Genomic DNA, 19,342 nt, shown 5'->3' with positions numbered 1-19,342 from the left:
ACAGTGCTGTGTCTCATCCAGCTGTGTTCACACAGGGTGCTTACAGTGCTGTGTCTCATCCAGCTGTGTTCACACAGGGTGCTTACAGTGCTGTGTCTCATCCAGCTGTGTTCACACAGGGTGCTACAGAGCTGTGTCTCATCCAGCTGTGTTCACACAGGGTGCTTACAGTGCTGTGTCTCATCCAGCTGTGTTCACACAGGGTGCTACGGTGCTGTGTCTCATCCAGCTGTGTTCACCCAGGGTGCTACAGTGTTGTGTCTCATCCAGCTGTGTTCACACAGGGTGCTTACAGTGCTGTGTCTCATCCAGCTGTGTTCACACAGGGTGCTACAGTGCTGTGTCTCATCCAGCTGTGTTCACACAGGGTGCTACAGTGCTGTGTCTCATCCAGCTGTGTTCACCTAGGGTGCTTACAGTGCTGTGTCTCATCCAGCTGTGTTCACCCAGGGTGCTTACAGTGCTGTGTCTCATCCAGCTGTGTTCACCCAGGGTGCTACAGTGCTGTGTCTCATCCAGCTGTGTTCACCTAGGGTGCTTACAGTGGCATTTTGGCCCCGGTTCCTAGCAACACTTTAAATGTACTGTGCTGGGATATGCCAAGAAACTAAAGACAAATTTCCAGGCCAGATAAAGCACCTTGCAGGCATTTCCATGTGTAAAGAATGCAGGGATGTGGTTTTCCATATCTGGAAACACACTGTTGGTTTGTGGGGAGAGCTGCCAGCATTACAGCAGAATTAGGGGAATGTGATGCAGGCCACACGGTACTTAAACATGGGCAGCCATACAAAGAGAGCAGGAGTCTGTGGTTTGACATGTGTACCACAAGGCAGGGGAGGCAAAGTAGAGCTGGGCAGGAGTATTGCTCAGCTTCCAGCTGGCTTTCAGCTGAATTCTTAACTCAAGTAAACGACACTTCCTAGGCCCTCCGGCCAATCCAACCTCAGCTAAGGAAAAGACTGATCTGAGGCTGGTTGGATCTGCACCACCTTCTCACGCCCTGCAGTCCCAGCTTCTGGTGACAGCTGTGCTCCCTGTGAGTGGCGTTTCCTTTCACTCTGAGGTGGAGCACATTCCTTGCTAGTCTCCAGGCAGCGCCATGGCCTCCTCTTTGCCATCATCTATCTAGTGAAAGACCCTCATGCTCCCATGCAGTGAACTCTGTTTCTCAGACTGAGAGGAGTTCTGTACAGCAGAGCCAATGTTGGCATGTTGCAGGCCCCAAAGCACTGGGCAGAGGGGCGCACTAAGTCTACAAGACTGGGCACTTCCTCACGGTGGTCCCTGTTATTCTTCCTATTTGCCTGTATGTCCCATGGAATCCAGTGTGGGAAATCCTCCTGGCCTCGCCTGTTTTACTCAGCATGTGTGAAACCCTACACTTAGACCCCCAGGCATCTTGCTGTGTTGGCCTGCTGCCTCCTCCCTGCAGGTTGCCACTCAGGTAACCAGAGGCAGAGAGTACTGGGGTCCCCACTCTAACCCCCAGAAAAAGTACAAATCACAGGATATGCTCTAAGGGGATATGAAAACAAGGTAAAAATCTACGACAATTTAGAATGTACACAGTTAATTCATCCCATATGGACCCCTTGATCTACCCAGTCCTGTACATTGCCAATGTCAAAACTTAGGGATATTCAGTTCAGAACAAGGCAATGATGACCATCTTTGTGAAAACAAGATAAAGGACAACTTTGAAGATCTGGAGAAATGGCTCAGCAATTACAAGCACTGGCTGCTCTGCCAGAAAATTTAGGTTTCATTCCCAGAACCCACAGGGTGGCTGGCAACCATCTGTACCTCCAGTCCCAGAGGATCTGATGCTGTCTTCTGACCTCTGTGGGTAACTGCACATAAGCATGGACTCAGACCCACAGGCACACATAAAATAAAATAATAATTTTTTTAAAGAACAACTTTCAAATTCTTTAGGATCACAGTTTTTTTTTGGATTTTGAGAATTTTTATACAATTTTCAGTATGAGCAGTTGCCTTTCATAGACTTTGTAAAATTGTCAAAATTCTATTTCCTCAGCGTCACCCACTGTGTCCAGGAAATCGCAGGGATCTGTTACCTTGTCCCAGAAAGCAGTGAAGTCTTGCACATGCACTAGGGCTTTACCATCACATGGTTCCTGGGCTTTGTGCTGTGGTAGTTCATCAAGTAACAGAAAGTTCTAGAGAAGAGGAAAAACACGGACTATTTTAACCACAGAAATAAAAATATAAGCACAACAGTGTTTCCATGGAAGTACAATATAAAACTTCTTACAGACTAAAGATTATTCTACCAACTGTACTTAAAGTGTCAAGTCATGAGGCCAGGGAGCTGCCTTAGCAGGTGAGAGTGTCCGCCAATCTGAATTCAATCCTAGGACTCACAAGGAGAGACAAGCTGTCCTCTGACCTCCACACACAGGCCTTGACATACGTGTCCCCTCACACATAATAAATGAATATATAGTAAAAATACTTTACAACATAGTGTCAAGTCACATCAGAACATGCCATGCATTAACAGATTATAACACACACACACACACACACACACATCCATGTGTTTTCATACACATAAATTTCAGATACATGGGCAAAGTCTTTCCAATATTCTGAACAAGTACACCAGGTCCTTCCTAAAATGAAAATATTGATAAGAAATTGAACACATATAGAACTGGACATTGCTATCATTTTGGTTTGGTTTGATTTTTTAACAGTAAACACAAGAGATGATAGGACATGACTTGATAACTATTTACTAGATGCTCATCACATGCCAAACATGATGTCAAAGCCAGAAGAAGAAAGACGAAGGCTGTTCCCGGGTCTTCAAGAATCTAGTCAGGCTGGAACTGCAGGCAGAAGATGGAGCCCATGGCAGAGACTGGAGAAAGGGCCCTCTGCCCATCTTCCTGATGCCCGCCACCCCTTAGGAAAATCACATCAAGGAATGACAGACAGCTTGCCGCTGAGTGGCCTCAGAGTCACCACTCTCCCAAGTCATTTCCACTTCCTGAACTACATCTTGAAAGCATCTCCTCACAGCCACCCGGACAGCAGGAACGGCCCCCTCTCGCCTCCCCGCTGCGTTCCACCAGTCAGCAGCTGCTCATTACGATGTGACTGCTGGGACAGATCCCTGCCGACTGTCATATCTAATGGTAACAAAAGGCCCTCATGCTCCTCAGTCAGAATAACTGCAGGAAAATCTACTCAAAAAGGATCCAAGACCCCAAGGCCAGACCTGTAACTCTGAAACTGCTAGACTCAGCGATTCTCAACCTTCTTAATGCTGTGACCCTTTAATATAGTTCCTCATGCTGTGGTGACCCCCAACCATGAAAATTACTTCCGTTGCTACTTAATAACTCTAATTTTGCGACTGTTATGAATTATAAAGTAAATTTGAGAACAGGTTGAGAACCATTGTGCTAGAGAAAACAGAAAACACTTGAAATTACAAGCACAGGCAAAGACGTTCTGTAAAGGACTTTATGAAAATTAATGATGTGAAATGGCAAATGGGTTGGAAAAGCTTCTACATGGCAAAGAAAACAACAGTTAAAAGATAATTAAAGATTGGGAGAAAATTTTTCCCAGCCAGTCATCTGACAGGGGATTAATATCCAGAATATCTAAAGGACTAAAAAAATTAAGTACCGAAAGCCTCAAGTCATCCCGTCAATATGTGGGCAGCAGGCAGTTCTCAGAAGACGACACCAGTGGCTGTGATAAACACCATGACCAAAAGCAAGATCCCGGAGGCAGGAGCTGATGCAGAGACCGTGGAGGGGTGCTGCTGACTAGCTTGCTCTCCATAGCTTGCTCAGCCTGCTTTCTTACAGAACCCTGGACCACCAGCCCAGGGACGGCACCACCCACACCGGGCTGGGCTCTGTTCCATCAGCCACTCATTAAAATGTCTTACAGCAGGATCTGATGGAGGCGTTTTCTCAGTCGAGGCTCCCTCTTCCTAGATGACCCCAGCTTGTGTCAAATGGACAAAAACATTAACCAGCCCAGTGGTTAAGAGCACTGACTTCTCTCCCAGAAGAGCTGGACTTGATTCCAAGCATCCACACAGTGACTACCTGGAACCATCAGGAACCTCAGTTCCAGAGGACACAATGCCCTCTTCTCAAAGCTGTGGGTACCAGGCATGGACATGGTACACAGACACACAGGCAAAACACCGAGGCATGCAATATTAAAGGAATTAAAAAAAAAGACAGTACAAACGAGCAACGAACACTGAACACTATTCAACATTCTCAACCATCGCGGAAATCCCAACTCGGTCAAAATCTCTATCACTGAGAAAACACGACAATAAATGTTAGCAAGGATGGGGGGCAGGTGTGACCCGTAAACACTGCTGGTGGGAATACAGATTAGTTGGCAATAAGGAGGCTCCTCAGAAAGGAAAACCTAAAAATAAAACAGCCATGGGATCTACGCTCGTCACTGCTGGAACATATCTGAAAGTGTCTAAGCCACACTGGAACCTCCACATGCACGATTTATCACAAGTCACAACAGCCAAGTGACCCATCAACATCTCCCTCCACGCAGGACCCATCAGCAGATGAATGGCAAAAGAAAATGTGGCATACAGACATAATGGAGCTTTGTTTGGCTATAAAAAAGAACTAAACTATGTCATTTTTCAGAAAAATCGATGGAACTAGACACAATCCTACAAAGCAAAATAAACTCAGAAAAACAAGACAAATATCACGTCTTCATTCATATAGGGAACCTAGATTTTACACACACACACACACACAGAGAGAGAGAGAGAGAGAGAGAGAGAGAGAGAATGCAATGTGAAAATCTTAGAATGCAATGTGTGAGAGAGAGAGAGAGAGAGAGAGAGAGAGAGAGAGAGAGAGAGAGAGAATGCAATGTGAAAATCTTATTCCAAGGGAGCAAATAAAAGATTAACAAAATAAAAAAAGCAAACGATATTAATAAGAGAATAGGCTCACACCACAATGTATCATAGAATAAATGAAGCTTAAATGCAAAAATGAACAACCAAGGTGTCACAGAAACTAAACAGCCTAGAGCAAGCCTCCCTGCAGCAGTGACTAGGTGGCACATCCTGCTAGTTGTCCTCAAAACCTGACCTCGGTCACCTGTGAGAACAAAACCCCCAGTATCTGGTACCTGGCAGTCCAGAACAACCTCTAGGTGTCCAGGCGCCGCGATGTGACCCAAGCTGAGGCCTGGAGATGACGACTATAATGGTTACCTTCTTCAAGCCCACCTACAGCTCAGAAGATGATACTTTACTTAGGAGGGTCATCTCCAGTTCTACCCATTTCCCATAAGGCCACACATGCCAGAGAGATGAGGAAGATTCAGGGTTCCTAATACTACAGAACATCCCACTAGCTTGGAATTCATAATAAAGTGAACTGTGTCCTTCCCAGTACGGTTCTAGTGTTTCGAAACTTAATGGCCAACATGATAACGTTGAGTTCATGACTGCTGAGAGAGGGCCAATCGGTTTTCCCCCTAGGATGAGGCCACTAATTGGTTATCTAATACGAAGTGCTCAGCCCTAAAAACATACACACATGAGCAACACTATATGGACTCAGCAGGTTTTATTTTTATATTTAAATGTACATTGTCTTAGATTACTGTCCTATTGCTGTGAAGAGACACCATGACCAAGGCAACTCTTATAAAAGAAAGGATTGAATTGGGGGCTTGCTTACAGCTTCAGAGGGTGAGTCCACTGTCATCATGCTGGGGAGCATGGCGGCATGCAGAACAGAGTAGCTGAGAGCTTCACATCCTAATCCACAGGCAAAAACCAATTTTTTTTTTTTTATTTTTTATTTATTTTTTTTTTTTTGGTTTTTCGAGACAGGGTTTCTCTGTGTAGCTTTGCACCTTTCCTGGGACTCACTTGGTAGTCCAGGCTGGCCTCGAACTCACAGAGATCCTCCTGGCTCTGCCTCCCGAGTGCTGGGATTAAAGGCGTGCGCCACCACCGCCTGGCCAAAAACCAATTTTTAAGAGGCAGTTTTTTAAAGAGGTGACAAAACCACAATACAGGCTCAGCTATTGTGAATGGGATGAGAGTTCTTATGAGAGAGGCTTCACACAGCATCCAGCTCTCTAGGTCTTCTACTGTAAGAGGATACAATGCCCTGGCCCTCCAGAGCAAGGCAGTGAGGTATCACCCCGGAAACAGAAAACAGAGAGCCAAACCTGCCTGAACCATGACCTTACACCTCCCAGAACCATGAAGAACAAATTTCTGTTCTTCATAAATTCTGGAGTTTAGTTATGGGAATACAAACAGATTGAGACACCCCTCCAGAAACATGTTTTCGGGTCCTTACTACCCCCAGAACCTTGGAATTTGTCTTTATTTGGAAATAGGATCTTTTCAGATATAACAAAGACAAGGCCATGTGTGGGCCCTAAAGCCAACGCAGCCGGCTTCTTTAATGAGATGAGACATATAGACACACGCGTACAAAACAGCCATGTGATGTAGACACACGGGTACAAAACAGCCATGTGATGTGGCCTTGTGGGCAGAGACTGGAATGGCATCCAGAAGACCTTGGCTGCTAAGTCAGGAGAGGAAGACTGTCCCCTCTGGCTTCTGAACCAGTGTGGCTCTGCTGAGACCTGGAGTTCACACTGACAAGCAGGGATCTTTTGCTTCCACAGGAAACCTCCCAAGAAGCTTTGCATGAGAACAATAAGCTCTGTGAAAGGGCTGTACACCGCGGTGCTCTGAAGCCACAGGCAAATGTCACTAACAAAGAGGGAACCAAAGCAGGCATCCCAACAGAACTCTAGAGGAAACAACACCCATGTCATTTTCCATTCTAAAACTTAAAAACCCTTGACTTCTAGAACGCTACCTTCCGTGGTGTCTGTCCCCTCCGACAGTCCTCCTCAACACCACAACCATCACGACACCACTAAGCACCTTCTTCAGACACCTCTCCCAACACACGCCACACTTAACCTCCTAGTGACCCTCCAGCCCCCCACCCCTCCCCTCCGCTCCTTCACACAAGGACCCCAGGTATATTATCATCACAGTAACAACTGGCACATCCTGTAACTGCCATCATCTCTACCAATGGTGTTGACCCAGCATCTACTATGTGGGCTGTGGGCACCAGTCTTACACAGCGGGAAACTAAGCACTGAGAGAACTGTAAAAGCTGACCAGAGAGTCCATCCATCAGAAATGGCAGAATTCAGGGCAGAAGGCATTCATGGGGCAAAGGCCCAATGCTGGAGATGGATATGGGATGTAAAAGAGAGCAGGGCCATATGTGAGAAACCAAGTGTGGGCAGGAGAGCCACAAACCCAGAGTTCAAATATCCACATCTACAGGAAGCAGAGAGATCTCTTACCAGGCTAGATGACTAAAATATTCTGCATCCTCAAAAGTCCTAAGCAGCGTAGCCAATACAACAGTGGCTAAGGGGCCAGAGGTCTCAGGAGGACCCAGGTTCTGTCACATACAAGCTGTGTGCCGGGCACCAGCCACCCTCCAAGAGGTACTGTCTCGGTACAGCAGGGACAGTGGATGCCGACACTCAGTGACTGCTGTTGTGTGCAAAGGATGAAGAGACGACCTGGCTTGTGCTACCCATACAACAGCTCTGAAGTTTTGGGGAAGCAAGTATAGCCACAGCAGAATTACAACAGATGAACACGGTGTGAAGCCACAGCAGCAAAAGTTCGCCATCATACACTTAGAATGAGCTAGGGCCAAAATGCACCCCCACATATTTTCTCCCCAGATTTGCAAGTTTAAAAGAAAAGAAAACTGCAGTTGAGTGGCATGGACCACCTCAACAACGCTGCTTGGCCCCTGTCAGGAGGAATAAAGCACTTGTTTGTGCAGAACTAACCCTGCGTAACTGGGCTCTTCCATGGGCAGTCATTGTATGTCATGTTGGACAGTTTCGCACGTATATAATAAAGTGTGGTCACCTTACCCCCGCCCCGCCCCCGCTGGAACCCATGTCCTCCATGAGCCCCTGCTACTTCCATGGCCTCCTTTTGTGCGACCCACTTGGAGTTTCTTGGCAGAATGTGGGTGAGAAATTATTCGCTGGAACAAGGGCAAAATGTTGTTGGCCACATTGCTGAGGAAAACGACACATCTTCCACCAACCACTGTTAACCGTCAGCAGTTCTTCAGGGAAGGCTGGGCTTCCCGGGTCGCTCTCCCGTCCATGATGAAATGTTATTGACAGGCTCAGTCTCTCCTCGGTCTTGCGCAGATACACATATCCGCAGTGAGTTTGAGCACAACAGCTTTGTCGAGTCCAGAAGACAACTTTTTGTTACACATCTCCTGCTGGGGATGTCTTTCTGTATGCTGTGAATGTGTTGCTCTGATTGATTGATAAATAAAGTGCTGATTGGCCAGGAGCCCGGCAGGAAGTATAGTATAGGCGGGATAAGCAGAGAAGAGAATTCTGGGAAGTGGAAGGCTGAGTCAGGAGATGCTGCCAGCTGCCACCATGAGAAGCAAGATGTAAAAGTACCAGTAAGCCACAAGCCACGTGGCAAGGTATAGATTAATAGAAATGGGTTAATTTAAGATGTAAGAACTAGGTAGCAAGGAGCCTGCCACGGTCATACAGTTTATAAGTAATATAAGTCTCTGTGTGTTTATTTGGGTCTGAGTGGCTGCAGGAGCTGGGTGGACACAGGAAAACTCCAGACACAATCTCCCCATTCACTGGTTCTTACATTCTATCTGCCCCCTTCTCCTCTCAGCATCCCTTGAACTCTGGGGGAGTGACAGAGTTGCACAATTCAGGCCCAAGGACTCCATGCAATACTTTGGGAAATAAATCAAAAACTTCAGAGCAAAGAAAAAAAAAATCCTGGCTTTTATGGTAAGCCTGCTCCCCTCCCCTACGGCCCCAAGATGACTGAGTTGATCTGTTACTGGAGAAGCATTGCTACTGAGAACCAGAAACCAAACAAAGTCCCGCCAGGCTTCTCACAGAGCCTCTCTCCGTCATCCCAGACACATTCGCCATCACACCAACACTTAGCGCCTACGTTCCAGACCAGTATCAAGGTTACATGATCTGCCCCAAGCAGTTTAGGAGTAGCTACCTAGGAAAAGCAGAGGTAAGTGTGGTGGAAATCGGCAGACTGGGCGAGGGAAATGCCAGCCAGAGGAGGGCTCTTCAAACAGGAAGCGAGAGTGAAAAGCAGACCGCAGGGGAAAGGCAGAGTCAGAGAGGAACAAGCCAGACAGCTAAGAAGAAGAGAACCATTCTTCAGCAGGGGCTTGTTTGCTTCAGGCCTCTGCCTCTCTAAGGAGCAAAGGCTTTCCAGCCTGAAAAAGCATTGCCTCTACTCGGGCCTGGACTCGGGCCCCACCTAAGTTGTCCAGTGAGTCTAGAATGGCAGTTCTCAACCTGTGGGTCATGACCCCTCTGGAGTCCTATGACCCTTTCACAGGGGTCACCTAAGGCCATCTGCATATCAAATTATTACACTGCAATTCATAACAGTAGCAAAATTACAGCTATGAAGTAGCAACACAGTTATTTGATGGTTGGGGGTCACCACAACATGAAGAACTGTATTAAGGGGTGGCAGCATTAGGAAGGTTGGGAACCACTGGTCTAGAAGATGAAATCTGCGTGTTTTTCCTACTTGGGCACACTTCCCTTGTTCCCGCAGCCACCACCCATCCATCAAGAGCCCTGTGCTGTTGCTATTTATATTGTGCCCATGAATGACCAGGAATTCCTCTGACTTTTAGCACACTGGCCCTACAAACAGGCCATTATACATCATTTTGGATCAACTAACAGTTTGGCATTCGCAGGGTTAAATTTTACCGGAGACAAAGTGACACTAAGCAAAAGAAGGAATGTGATGCAGAAGATTCCTCCAACGGTTAAAACTGTACTTTACGCTGGCCGCGGTGGCCTCGGTGGTGGCGCATGCCTTTAATCCCAGCACTCGCGAGGCAGAGGCAGAGGCAGGAGGATCTCTGTGAGTTCAAGGCCAGCCTGGTCTACAGAGGGAGTTCCAGGACAGACTCCAAAGCTACACAGAGAAACCCTGTCTCGAAACACAAAAAAACCAACCAACAAACCAACAACCTGCACTTTGCACGAACCTTGATCCTCCGGATGCTGATCACTGCCTCCGACACTTTCTCGATGGCTGAGGGGAAGAAGAGCGTGACCGTCAACCGCACCGCGCCATACAGAGCCATCGCCACAAACACGTGGCTAGCTGTGATCTTATTGCCAAGCAACACGTAGGTAGTGAAGGTCACAAACAGGATGAGTTTGTTGGCGATGAAAAAGGAGGCCATGTTCATCCCTCTGAGGTAGGAGCTGCCCAGAATCTTGGAAATTTCCTTCCTAGAAGAGAGACATATACAGATTTTCACATAGAAACGCCAACACTGATGCCACACACACGAGGCCCCTCGTTAGGCAGTGCACGCGTGTTAAGATAAACCGTGGGGGCAGGAGAGATGTTTCAAACCCATGCTAGCATGAGAACCCAAGCCTGAGCACAGCACCCACATACACGAGTCTATGCCGCCCCATGCCCCATGCAGCTCTGGGCCAGCTATTTCTGCCTAAGGGGCAATCAATAGTTTTAGGGGAGCTATTCTCTCCTCTAGCGAATTGCTGAGCTCAGAGGGGACAGGCTGTATCTCACTCACTCGTCGGTCACCCGTGAGGTGCCTAGTCCAGGACTTACCTTCAGGTATATGAGTAGGAATGAAGTTGAGTGTTTTATAAAATCTACTCCACGTGACCCGAATGTCATTCTGCATCTCTAGCACTGGGGAGACAAAGACTGGTCCCTGCCGCTCACTGGTGACCAGCCTAGCTGGACCCCAGTTCCCAGTGAGAAACCCTATCTCAAAAAAATAAGGTGGTGGGCTCCTCAGGAACAGTACCTGAGGGGACCTCTGGCCTGCACATGCATGCAAACACACGTGCACACATGTAAACCTACACACATGAAACCATGCACACATGTAATAATTTTTATATGGCCTGAGACAGTACAGAAACAGTGGTGAGCACATTCTCTGGAGGAAGCTTCAGGTAAACCACACAGGACACTAACCCACTTTACTCATCCAACCCACACTGCTCGGGGGGCAGGATAACAGTCTGGGTCCCCTGAGCTGATTTTATCAAGGACTCAAACAGACGCATTCAACTAGCAGACCTCAAGGTAAGTCCCGGGTCAGGTTCCTTACAGGTGACCACAGGATGGATGAGACACAGCCATTCCCCTCCATGAGCTCAGGAGAGAACTGTACCCCTAAAACTAAGACTTTGTCCCAAACTATAGACAAAAATAGCTGGCACAGAGGCTCATGGGGCATGGAGGAGAGGAGTGTGGTAGGGCGAGGCAGGCTTGGCAGAACCCACAGACAAGCGACAAAAGATTCTCTACACAGGGGGGTATTTCAGATATGAAAATCTCAGGTGTACAAAGCTACAAGAGATTAGGAAGTCCCTGTGCCAGAGTGCAAAAATAAACAAACGTTTGAAACAAAACGAAAGGAGTGGTATTTCCATAACACTCACTGGAAGGAATGATGCCCCTTCTTCGAGTCTGGCTTGGCACAGGGTACTCAGTCTCCAGCGCCCTCCCACTGCACTGACACCAAGTAGAGCTTTATTTTAAATAGAAATTTCTCAGTTCTTGTGTCTTGGAATCATTATTTTTTAGAGATTTTGAAGCATTCAGAAACACTTGGGATTACATTTTATTATCAGTAAGAAGCACAGAAGATGTGCATTTGAAGGCTGGCCACATAGCTTAGTAGTATATGGTATAATGCTTGCCTAGAACATGCAAAGCCCTGGGTTCGATCCCCAGCACCATCAAAAACAAAATGGGAGAGAAAGACCAAGAAAGACAGGCACACACACACACACAGAGAGAGAGAGAGAGAGAGAGAGAGAGAGAGAGAGAGAGAGAGAGAGAGAGAGAGAGAGAGGTAACTTATGCCTGAAAATAATGGTCCATGGAAGCCCAGGTTAAAATGATGTCCGGATCGCCATACTTAACATTACTGCCACATGCAAGATGGCACATATCATGTCTGGGTTGAGTTACCAAGGGAACAAACTGAGAGCTCTAATTCATTCAGTAAAATTAGGAAATAGAAAAGTGCACAATACAGTACAATCTACTGTGGTGATATTGTGTTCCCCAAAATATTGTGCACCCTAATAAACTTATCTGGGGTCAGAAACAGAACAGCCACTAGACAGACATAGAGGCCAGAAAATGGTGGCATTCACACCTTTAATCCTAGCCTTCTGGAGGCAGAAATCTATCCGAATCTCTGTGAGTTTAAAGACACACTGGAAACAGCCAGGCATGGTGACTTATGTCTTTAATCCCAGGAAGTGAGGGCAGAAAGCAGAAAGGTATATAAGGCATGAGGACCAGGAACTAGGCGGGTTAAGTTTTTAGGCTTTTGAGCTACAGTTCAGCTGAGATCCATTTGGATGAGGACTCAGAGGCTTCCAGTCTGAGGAAACAGGATCAGCTGAGGAATTGGCAAGGTGAGGTAGCTGTGGCTTGTTCTGCTTCTCTGATCTTCCAGCATTCACCCCAATACCTGGCTCCAGGTTTGTTTTTATTAATAAGATTTAAGATTCATGCTACAGTCTACACCAAGACTTACTTTCTCAGACTGGCAATGAGGTCAGCAAACGACTTCTCCCACGCATACATCTTGATTATCCTCATGCCTGTGATGACTTCATTCATGGTCCTGATCCTGGCATCCGTCAACGCCGCAGTCTTACCCCTGAGGGGGACAGATGGGACAGATGAGCCACAGGGAAGGCAGCCAACCTCTGTATATCAATCACAGGCACAGAGAGGGACCCAGGGTCAGAGGCGGTCCCAAAACTCTGGTGTTCCCACAGCGCACGTGGGTCCCGTTTCTGCCAGCTCTGTGAGTATTATGGGGCATTTTCAATGTTTGCTGAGGGAAACCAAAAGCGAGTCTGAGACAACCACTTCACCTCCTGGAGGGGCACCGCTGGGAGGCGAGGGCTACGAAGCGTCAGGTCTGACACGGACACAGCGGACGGAGGGGGAATGAGACAGGAACAAAGGCTGCAGGACAGGGACACAGGCGCTTGTCCGTCCACCAGGAAAAGAGTGAGCAAAGAAAGAGCTTCAGAGCGGCAGGAGCACAGAGCTGGGTCCCCTTCTCCACAGCCAGGAAGGGAGAGAGCGTCCACTGCAGAGGAAACTACACAGACTCAGAAGAAAAGAGCCCGACGCCGTCAGTCAACACGGCACTCCTCACCCTACCCCGTCCAGTCCCAAATCCGGAGACCTTGACGGAGACTTGCTCCGATTCTCGGTGCCTGCTTCAGGTCAAGGTCACTGTATCATCATTTGGGCTTTTGTGAGCAGCCATGTGTCTGACGCACACACACACACACACACACACACGCACACGCACACGCACACGCACACACACTGCCAGGACAGCGGGGCTTCGGAAGGGCCCCGGTGAAATTGGTCCCACTCCGTGAGAGCTTGTAAGTCAGTGGAAATGCTGAAGTACAACAGTGCACATATACGCGTATGTGAGAAGAGCTCTGTAACATCTGGATTGGGACTGTGAGACGGCTCAGCCGGTAAAATCCCTTGATGCCAAGCATGAGGATCTGAGTTCTACTCCTGGGACTGACATAGTAGAAGAAAAGAAACTCTTCTGCAAATTGTCCTCTGACCTTCCCATCTGCACGTGTATACCCTCCCCAGAGACACACAATAGACTGGATGGGTGGATGGATGGATGGATGGATGGATGGATGGATGGATGGATAGGTGGGTGGGTGGATAGGTGGGTGGGTGGAGGATGGATGGATGGATGATAGTTAGAAAGACAGATGATAACAGATGATAGATAGATAGATAGATAGATGGATAGATAGATAGATGTAACAAGATATACAAAAATAAGATTAGATTTACTATTACTTAATGTTTAACTAACATCACACACGTAACTTATAGTAAGAAGCTCTTTAAGAGGCTACACTGAAAAGCCAGTTGGTAGCAGCCAGCCCATACCTTCACCTTTCCCCTTTCAAGACCAGCCTTTGGCTTATGGCTTGAGTACTCCCCAGCTAAGCCTGAAGAGCTCGCAGTATATGTAGAGCAGAAAAGCTAAGAAGTGTTTATTTTGTATCTGGGTAGCAGTCTCAGGCAGATGCATTACCAAACAGGACATATTTTTGGTCTGGCATTCCTCTTACCGCAGTGACGAGAACAGCTTTCCAATACAGCTTTGCAGAGGCAGAAGAATAACCAGAACAGCCATGCCAGCTAGGCAGGAGATGCCTATTTCCATCCAGAGAAGGATGGTCACTGCAATGGCCTGCAGCGGCCCCGCCCACAGGAAGTGCAAGAAGATTGTCACCTGAGGGTACAAAGCCAACACATTCTTAGGACCGTAACTAAAACAAGATGGGTAAGAATGCATGCCAGAAACTTTATGCTCCAAAAAAAAAATGAGAATCCAAACAGAAGCAGTCACAGTGGGTTTAAATCTGCTGAGGCAGAATTACAAGTATCTTCTGCAGAAGAAACCATGCTGGTGCAATAAACAGTAGACTCTGGGCCCTGATATAGGATGGCTTGGACTGCACCATCCCAGGGATGACCCCATTTTTCCCCCTTCATGTGTGAGAGCAGCAATCCCCAGAATGCTCTCTGCCACACAATTGAACTCCATCTCCTCTGGATCTCCCCAACACCGCAGAAAAGCCTGTGCTATGGTGCCTACCACATTCTGCAGCCATTGCTTATGTGGTGAACCTCTGAACAGGAGGACTGAGTTCTTAGGACAGTATCTTGTTTATCCCCAACTCTAAGTGAAGTTTATGTTTGATTAATGAAAATCTGAAAAGGGAATGATTGTAGTTCAATACAGATCACACAAGAATGTTCTAGACCTTGTGATCAATCTACAAGCTGGGTATAGAAAAATGGGTGTGGGGCGAGAGGGTTGCAGTGTCTAGTTAGAAATCACCCATGTGGCATGACTTATCAAAGTGTTCCTATGTACCAGGTACCACATGGAGAGGGCCGTACTGGACACCCCAGGCCCCCAAGACTTGGCCCTCTAGAAAAGGAGAGAGACAATTAGCTGGGTGCTCCACTGCCATCTGCTAAAGGTTACAGGGTGGGGCAGGGGAGGGCGGCCACTCAGGACCACTATCAAATCAACCAAGTTGGGGAGGAATGCTGCCCTCTGATTATCGGGGTGTCGCGGGCAGACGACATCACAAAAACAAAACAGGACTCCACAATATAAACACATCTGACCACATCTATGCTGCACACAGAAGTGAGAGGGGATTAAAAGTTCCTGTGACCTCTTCCACAGAATCCTGGTCTACACCAAACCCTTCATATTCCAGAAGGTTAAAGGGGGGAAGCAGGGCAGGAACAGACAGAGCTGGAACCTACTTGATCGAATTTGTTGACGTCGTTGGACAGCAGGTTGACTATCTGGCCCGTGGTTGTCTTCCCCATGGCCGTGTTACTTAAACGAAGGGCCTGGAATAAAGGAACAAAGTGAAGAGTTGCATCCCGGAATGATCCTCTCTTCAGCACAGAAAACAGAGAGATGTGTTTTCGGGGGTCTCATCTGATGTGAAGGCCAAGGTGATGCGCGGTGGGAGTCCCAATGGCAGGCGCTGGCAGCTGCGTCCTCCGAGGACAGCCACACAGAGGTGAAGGCGCAAAGGCCCAGCTCAGTTTTTTAACCTTTACATTCTTTATTTAAATATTTATTTTACATCTCGATCCTCCTTTCTTTCCTCCCCCACCTCTGCTCTGCCCCTTCCCCCATCCGCTCCTCCGCCATTTCTCTTCAGAAAGGGGCAGGCCTCCTATGGATATCAACAAAACATGGCATATCAAGTTGCAGTAAGACTAAGCACCTCCCCTTGTAGTAAGACCGGGCAAGGCGACCCTGTATGGAGGAACAGGGTTTCCAAAGGCAGTAAAAGTCAGAAGCAGTCCCTGCTCCCACTGTTGGGGTCCCACAAGAAGACCAAGCTACACAACTGTCCATACATATTCAGAGGGCCTAGGTCAGTCCCTTGCAGGCTCCTTGGTTGTTGGTTCAGTCTCTGTGACCCCTATGAGCCCAGGATAGTTGATTCTGTGGGTTTTCTTGTCATGCCCTTGACCCCTCTGACTCCTACAATCCTTCCCCCCTCTCTTTAGCAGGATTCCCTGAGCTTGGCCTAATGCTTGGCTGTGGGTCTGCATCTGTTTCCCTCAGTTCCCAGCTCATTGTTTAAATGAATGACCACACGCACTTCAGAGCCTACCAAAGTAATTTTGCACCAGTTCATTAGGGAGATGGTGAAAGGAGAGGCAAATGACACGATTTGGATTATTAATACCGAATCCACAATTAATTCTCTGCGAGACATCACTTAAGTACACATGGCCTTGGCTTTCTCCTCTTTATACGGAAACGGGCCCTCACTCGTCTCAGAGAGTCGCAAATGAAAGAGAAACGTCCCCCCTTGACTGAGTGTCTGCCAGGAAGAGGACCCCGAGGCCCAGGAAGATCCACGAGTGTGAGACACAGCTCTTTGTCTCCAGAGGCAATGCCGAGCTTGTGCAGAAGCAGGTGTGGTTCAGCACGCGGGAGCACGCTGCAGTGTAGCAGACAGACAAGGCGGAAGGCCTCCTTCTCCAGCATGGCGGGCAGGAGAGACCACGGAGGGCAAGGAGCAGCTCTGTGGGGCAGAGGAAGGCTGCCTCGGGCCAGTGGGCAGCTCGTGGGAAGTCAGAGAAGGGGAAGGTGGGGGCAGCTACGTGCAAAAGACTTGGAGGGTAGACGGATGGAGCTAACGTCCGAAAAGGAACCTGGGACGGTGAAGGCGGTTTGTCTGTCTTGTCTTTGTTTTAAGTTATCGTGCACCTCATTCCCAGACGAGGAGAAAATGAAGAGACGGGGTGGCAGTCAAAGCTCCGGGTAACTGGCCAGTGGTTATGCAAAAGAGAGCCAGGCACAAGGAAGCCCACGAGAACACAAGGAACTCCATGCAAATACAAGTTTCCAGTCATAAAAGAGCCCAGCAGAGTGACACCTGCTGTAATTCCAACAGTTGGGAGACAGAGACAGGATGATCACAGAAAGTTCAGGGCCAGCCTGGGCTACAGAACAAGGTACAGATAACCAAGGCAAGAAAAGAGAAAAAATATACCCCAGGGGTGGCACCATACCCATGAGAACATGGTCAGCACAAGTTGGCACCAGTGCGCCATGAAAACAAGAACAAAGAGAATGGAGGACCTGGGAGGAGGTAGTGGGAAAGGGGGTCCATATGATGAAAATATGTTGTGTGCATGTATGACACTCTCAAGAAAGCAATAAAAATGTTACATTTAAAATACATGGGAGCCCAGGACCTGCATGGGTCTGCAGCAGACGGAGTCCCAGAACTGAAAGGAGACGTGGACACATGCCCCACCCCTAACCCAGAAGCCATCTCCCACTGATAACCACTGGCAAATGAAAGTTACTTTTCTCCAAGGGCGTCTCACCGGGCAGCAAACCGCTCTTGGGAGCAGGCACATGCCCAGGGTCTCAGTGTCTCTGTCTGTGCCTCGTGCCTTTTCTTGAGCTCTTTCTGTTTATTTATACTGTCCTATTCCAATGTGTTCGTTTTTTGCTTTCTATTAGTTGATTATTTCCCCTTATGAGCCTGTTTGTCTTCTCATGAGGGACAGAAAGCGGGCAGACAGAAGCGGGAGGGACTGGGAGGTGCGGAGGGAGGAAACCATAATGAGGATATGTTATATGAGGGAAAAATCTATTTTCAAGAAAAGAAAATTTAATTTAAAAAAAAAAAAAAACGTATTGTACCATTTTCTGCTTAATGCTCTCTCCCACCCTGAGGCTAAAACACGGCCTCCAAGGCCCTTTCTTCCTTCCCATTTCTGAAAGAAAGACACACACACACACACACACACACACACACACACACACACGCACACACGCACACACGCACACATGCACACACACGCACGCCTACACCGTGAGGTCCTGTCTCAAGAAAGAAGAAAAAAGGGCAACAACAACACACCCTCCACATCATCCAGAGAGTGCACACAGGAGCTAAGGAAAGAAACCGAGCTTGGCGACTCTGACCACTGTGCTACCTGAAAACATTTTTAGCACCTATGTTTACATTCAAACGTGTGTCAGTTCCCCATGCAGAAAATACACAGTATATTTTAAAAGAATGGGTATTTCATCCTAATTTTATTCTATTTTGTTTTGTTTTGTTTGTTATTTCAAGACAGGGTTTTTCTATGTAGCACTGGCTGTCCTGGAACTCAGAGATCCACCTGCCTCTGCCTGCCAAATGCTGGGATTAAAGGCACAGCCAGCCTTGGTTAGAACCTAATTCTAATAGTTCAAGTGAGCAATCCCAGTATTCAATAGGTAAAAGCTGGAAGGTTGAGTTAGAGTCCAGACTGAGCTATACACACACACACACACACACACACACACACACACACACACACACACACACACACAGCTTGAATGAATGGATGGATGGATGGATGGATGGATGAATGGATGAATGGATGGATAAAATGAGAAGACACATGCCATACTCTAATCCTAAACTGATCATAAACAACAAAGAGAAAACAAGAGTCAGAACAGTTGCATGCAACTTGACTCACTGTCCCAAGAGCACCGACAGCTGGAGACACCAGCGTCCCTCTGTGTAAAACACGAGACCCGCCAGTGTGCAGGGTTACCTGTCACCAACCACATCTGTAACCCAGGGAACAAAAGCCTGAGCCGTGGAAGTTCACACACGTGCGCTTTAGCAGAAGTTACCAGGAGTCAACCATAACTGTGCCATCAATCCTAAAATTGGTGTTTTGTTTTTGAAACTCTGTCATACTATGGCTGGATCAGAAAAAGAAAAAACCAGTGACATGCCTTTAACATTATCAGAGAGGAAGGCAGTTCACAAACACAACAGACAGACTCCTGGCCTCTGTCCTGAAAGAGTAATTAATGGGTGCCGGCCCACTGGCCTTGCCCTCCACTGTACGGCCGTCAGATTGGACGGCACAGGAAGCAGCTGTCCGTCCGTCCGTCCGTCCGTGCCCCCCCACCCCCCCACCCCCACCCCACCCCATCCCCGGTCCCCCACACTGACCGCAGGCGCTGTGGGACTGTGAGCCCTGAGGGGAGGAAACTCAGGAGCCGCTCAGGACTCACCTGGCTGATTTCTGCCC

At 47.8% G+C, this 19,342-nt stretch overlaps 1 protein-coding gene across 1 annotated transcript in view; it reads right to left on the bottom strand.

Moving 5' to 3' along the window:
* Positions 1-19,342, bottom strand: part of Abcc4 (ATP binding cassette subfamily C member 4) — a 227,867-nt gene that overhangs the window by 144,264 nt on the left and 64,261 nt on the right. Inside the window, exons 5-9 of the mRNA XM_028868209.2 lie at positions 15,524-15,613; positions 14,308-14,471; positions 12,711-12,836; positions 10,155-10,404; positions 2,082-2,183 (exon numbers count right to left, since the gene is read on the bottom strand). Of these exons, the coding sequence (XP_028724042.1) occupies positions 2,082-2,183; positions 10,155-10,404; positions 12,711-12,836; positions 14,308-14,471; positions 15,524-15,613 (732 nt within the window). The remainder of the gene's footprint in view (positions 1-2,081; positions 2,184-10,154; positions 10,405-12,710; positions 12,837-14,307; positions 14,472-15,523; positions 15,614-19,342) is intronic.

This window comes from Peromyscus leucopus, chromosome 9 (assembly GCF_004664715.2).
Source record: "Peromyscus leucopus breed LL Stock chromosome 9, UCI_PerLeu_2.1, whole genome shotgun sequence".
Lineage (NCBI taxonomy): Eukaryota > Metazoa > Chordata > Mammalia > Rodentia > Cricetidae > Peromyscus > Peromyscus leucopus.
Note: the sequence above shows the minus strand (reverse complement) of the source record. Positions and strands in the feature narration are given on the sequence as shown.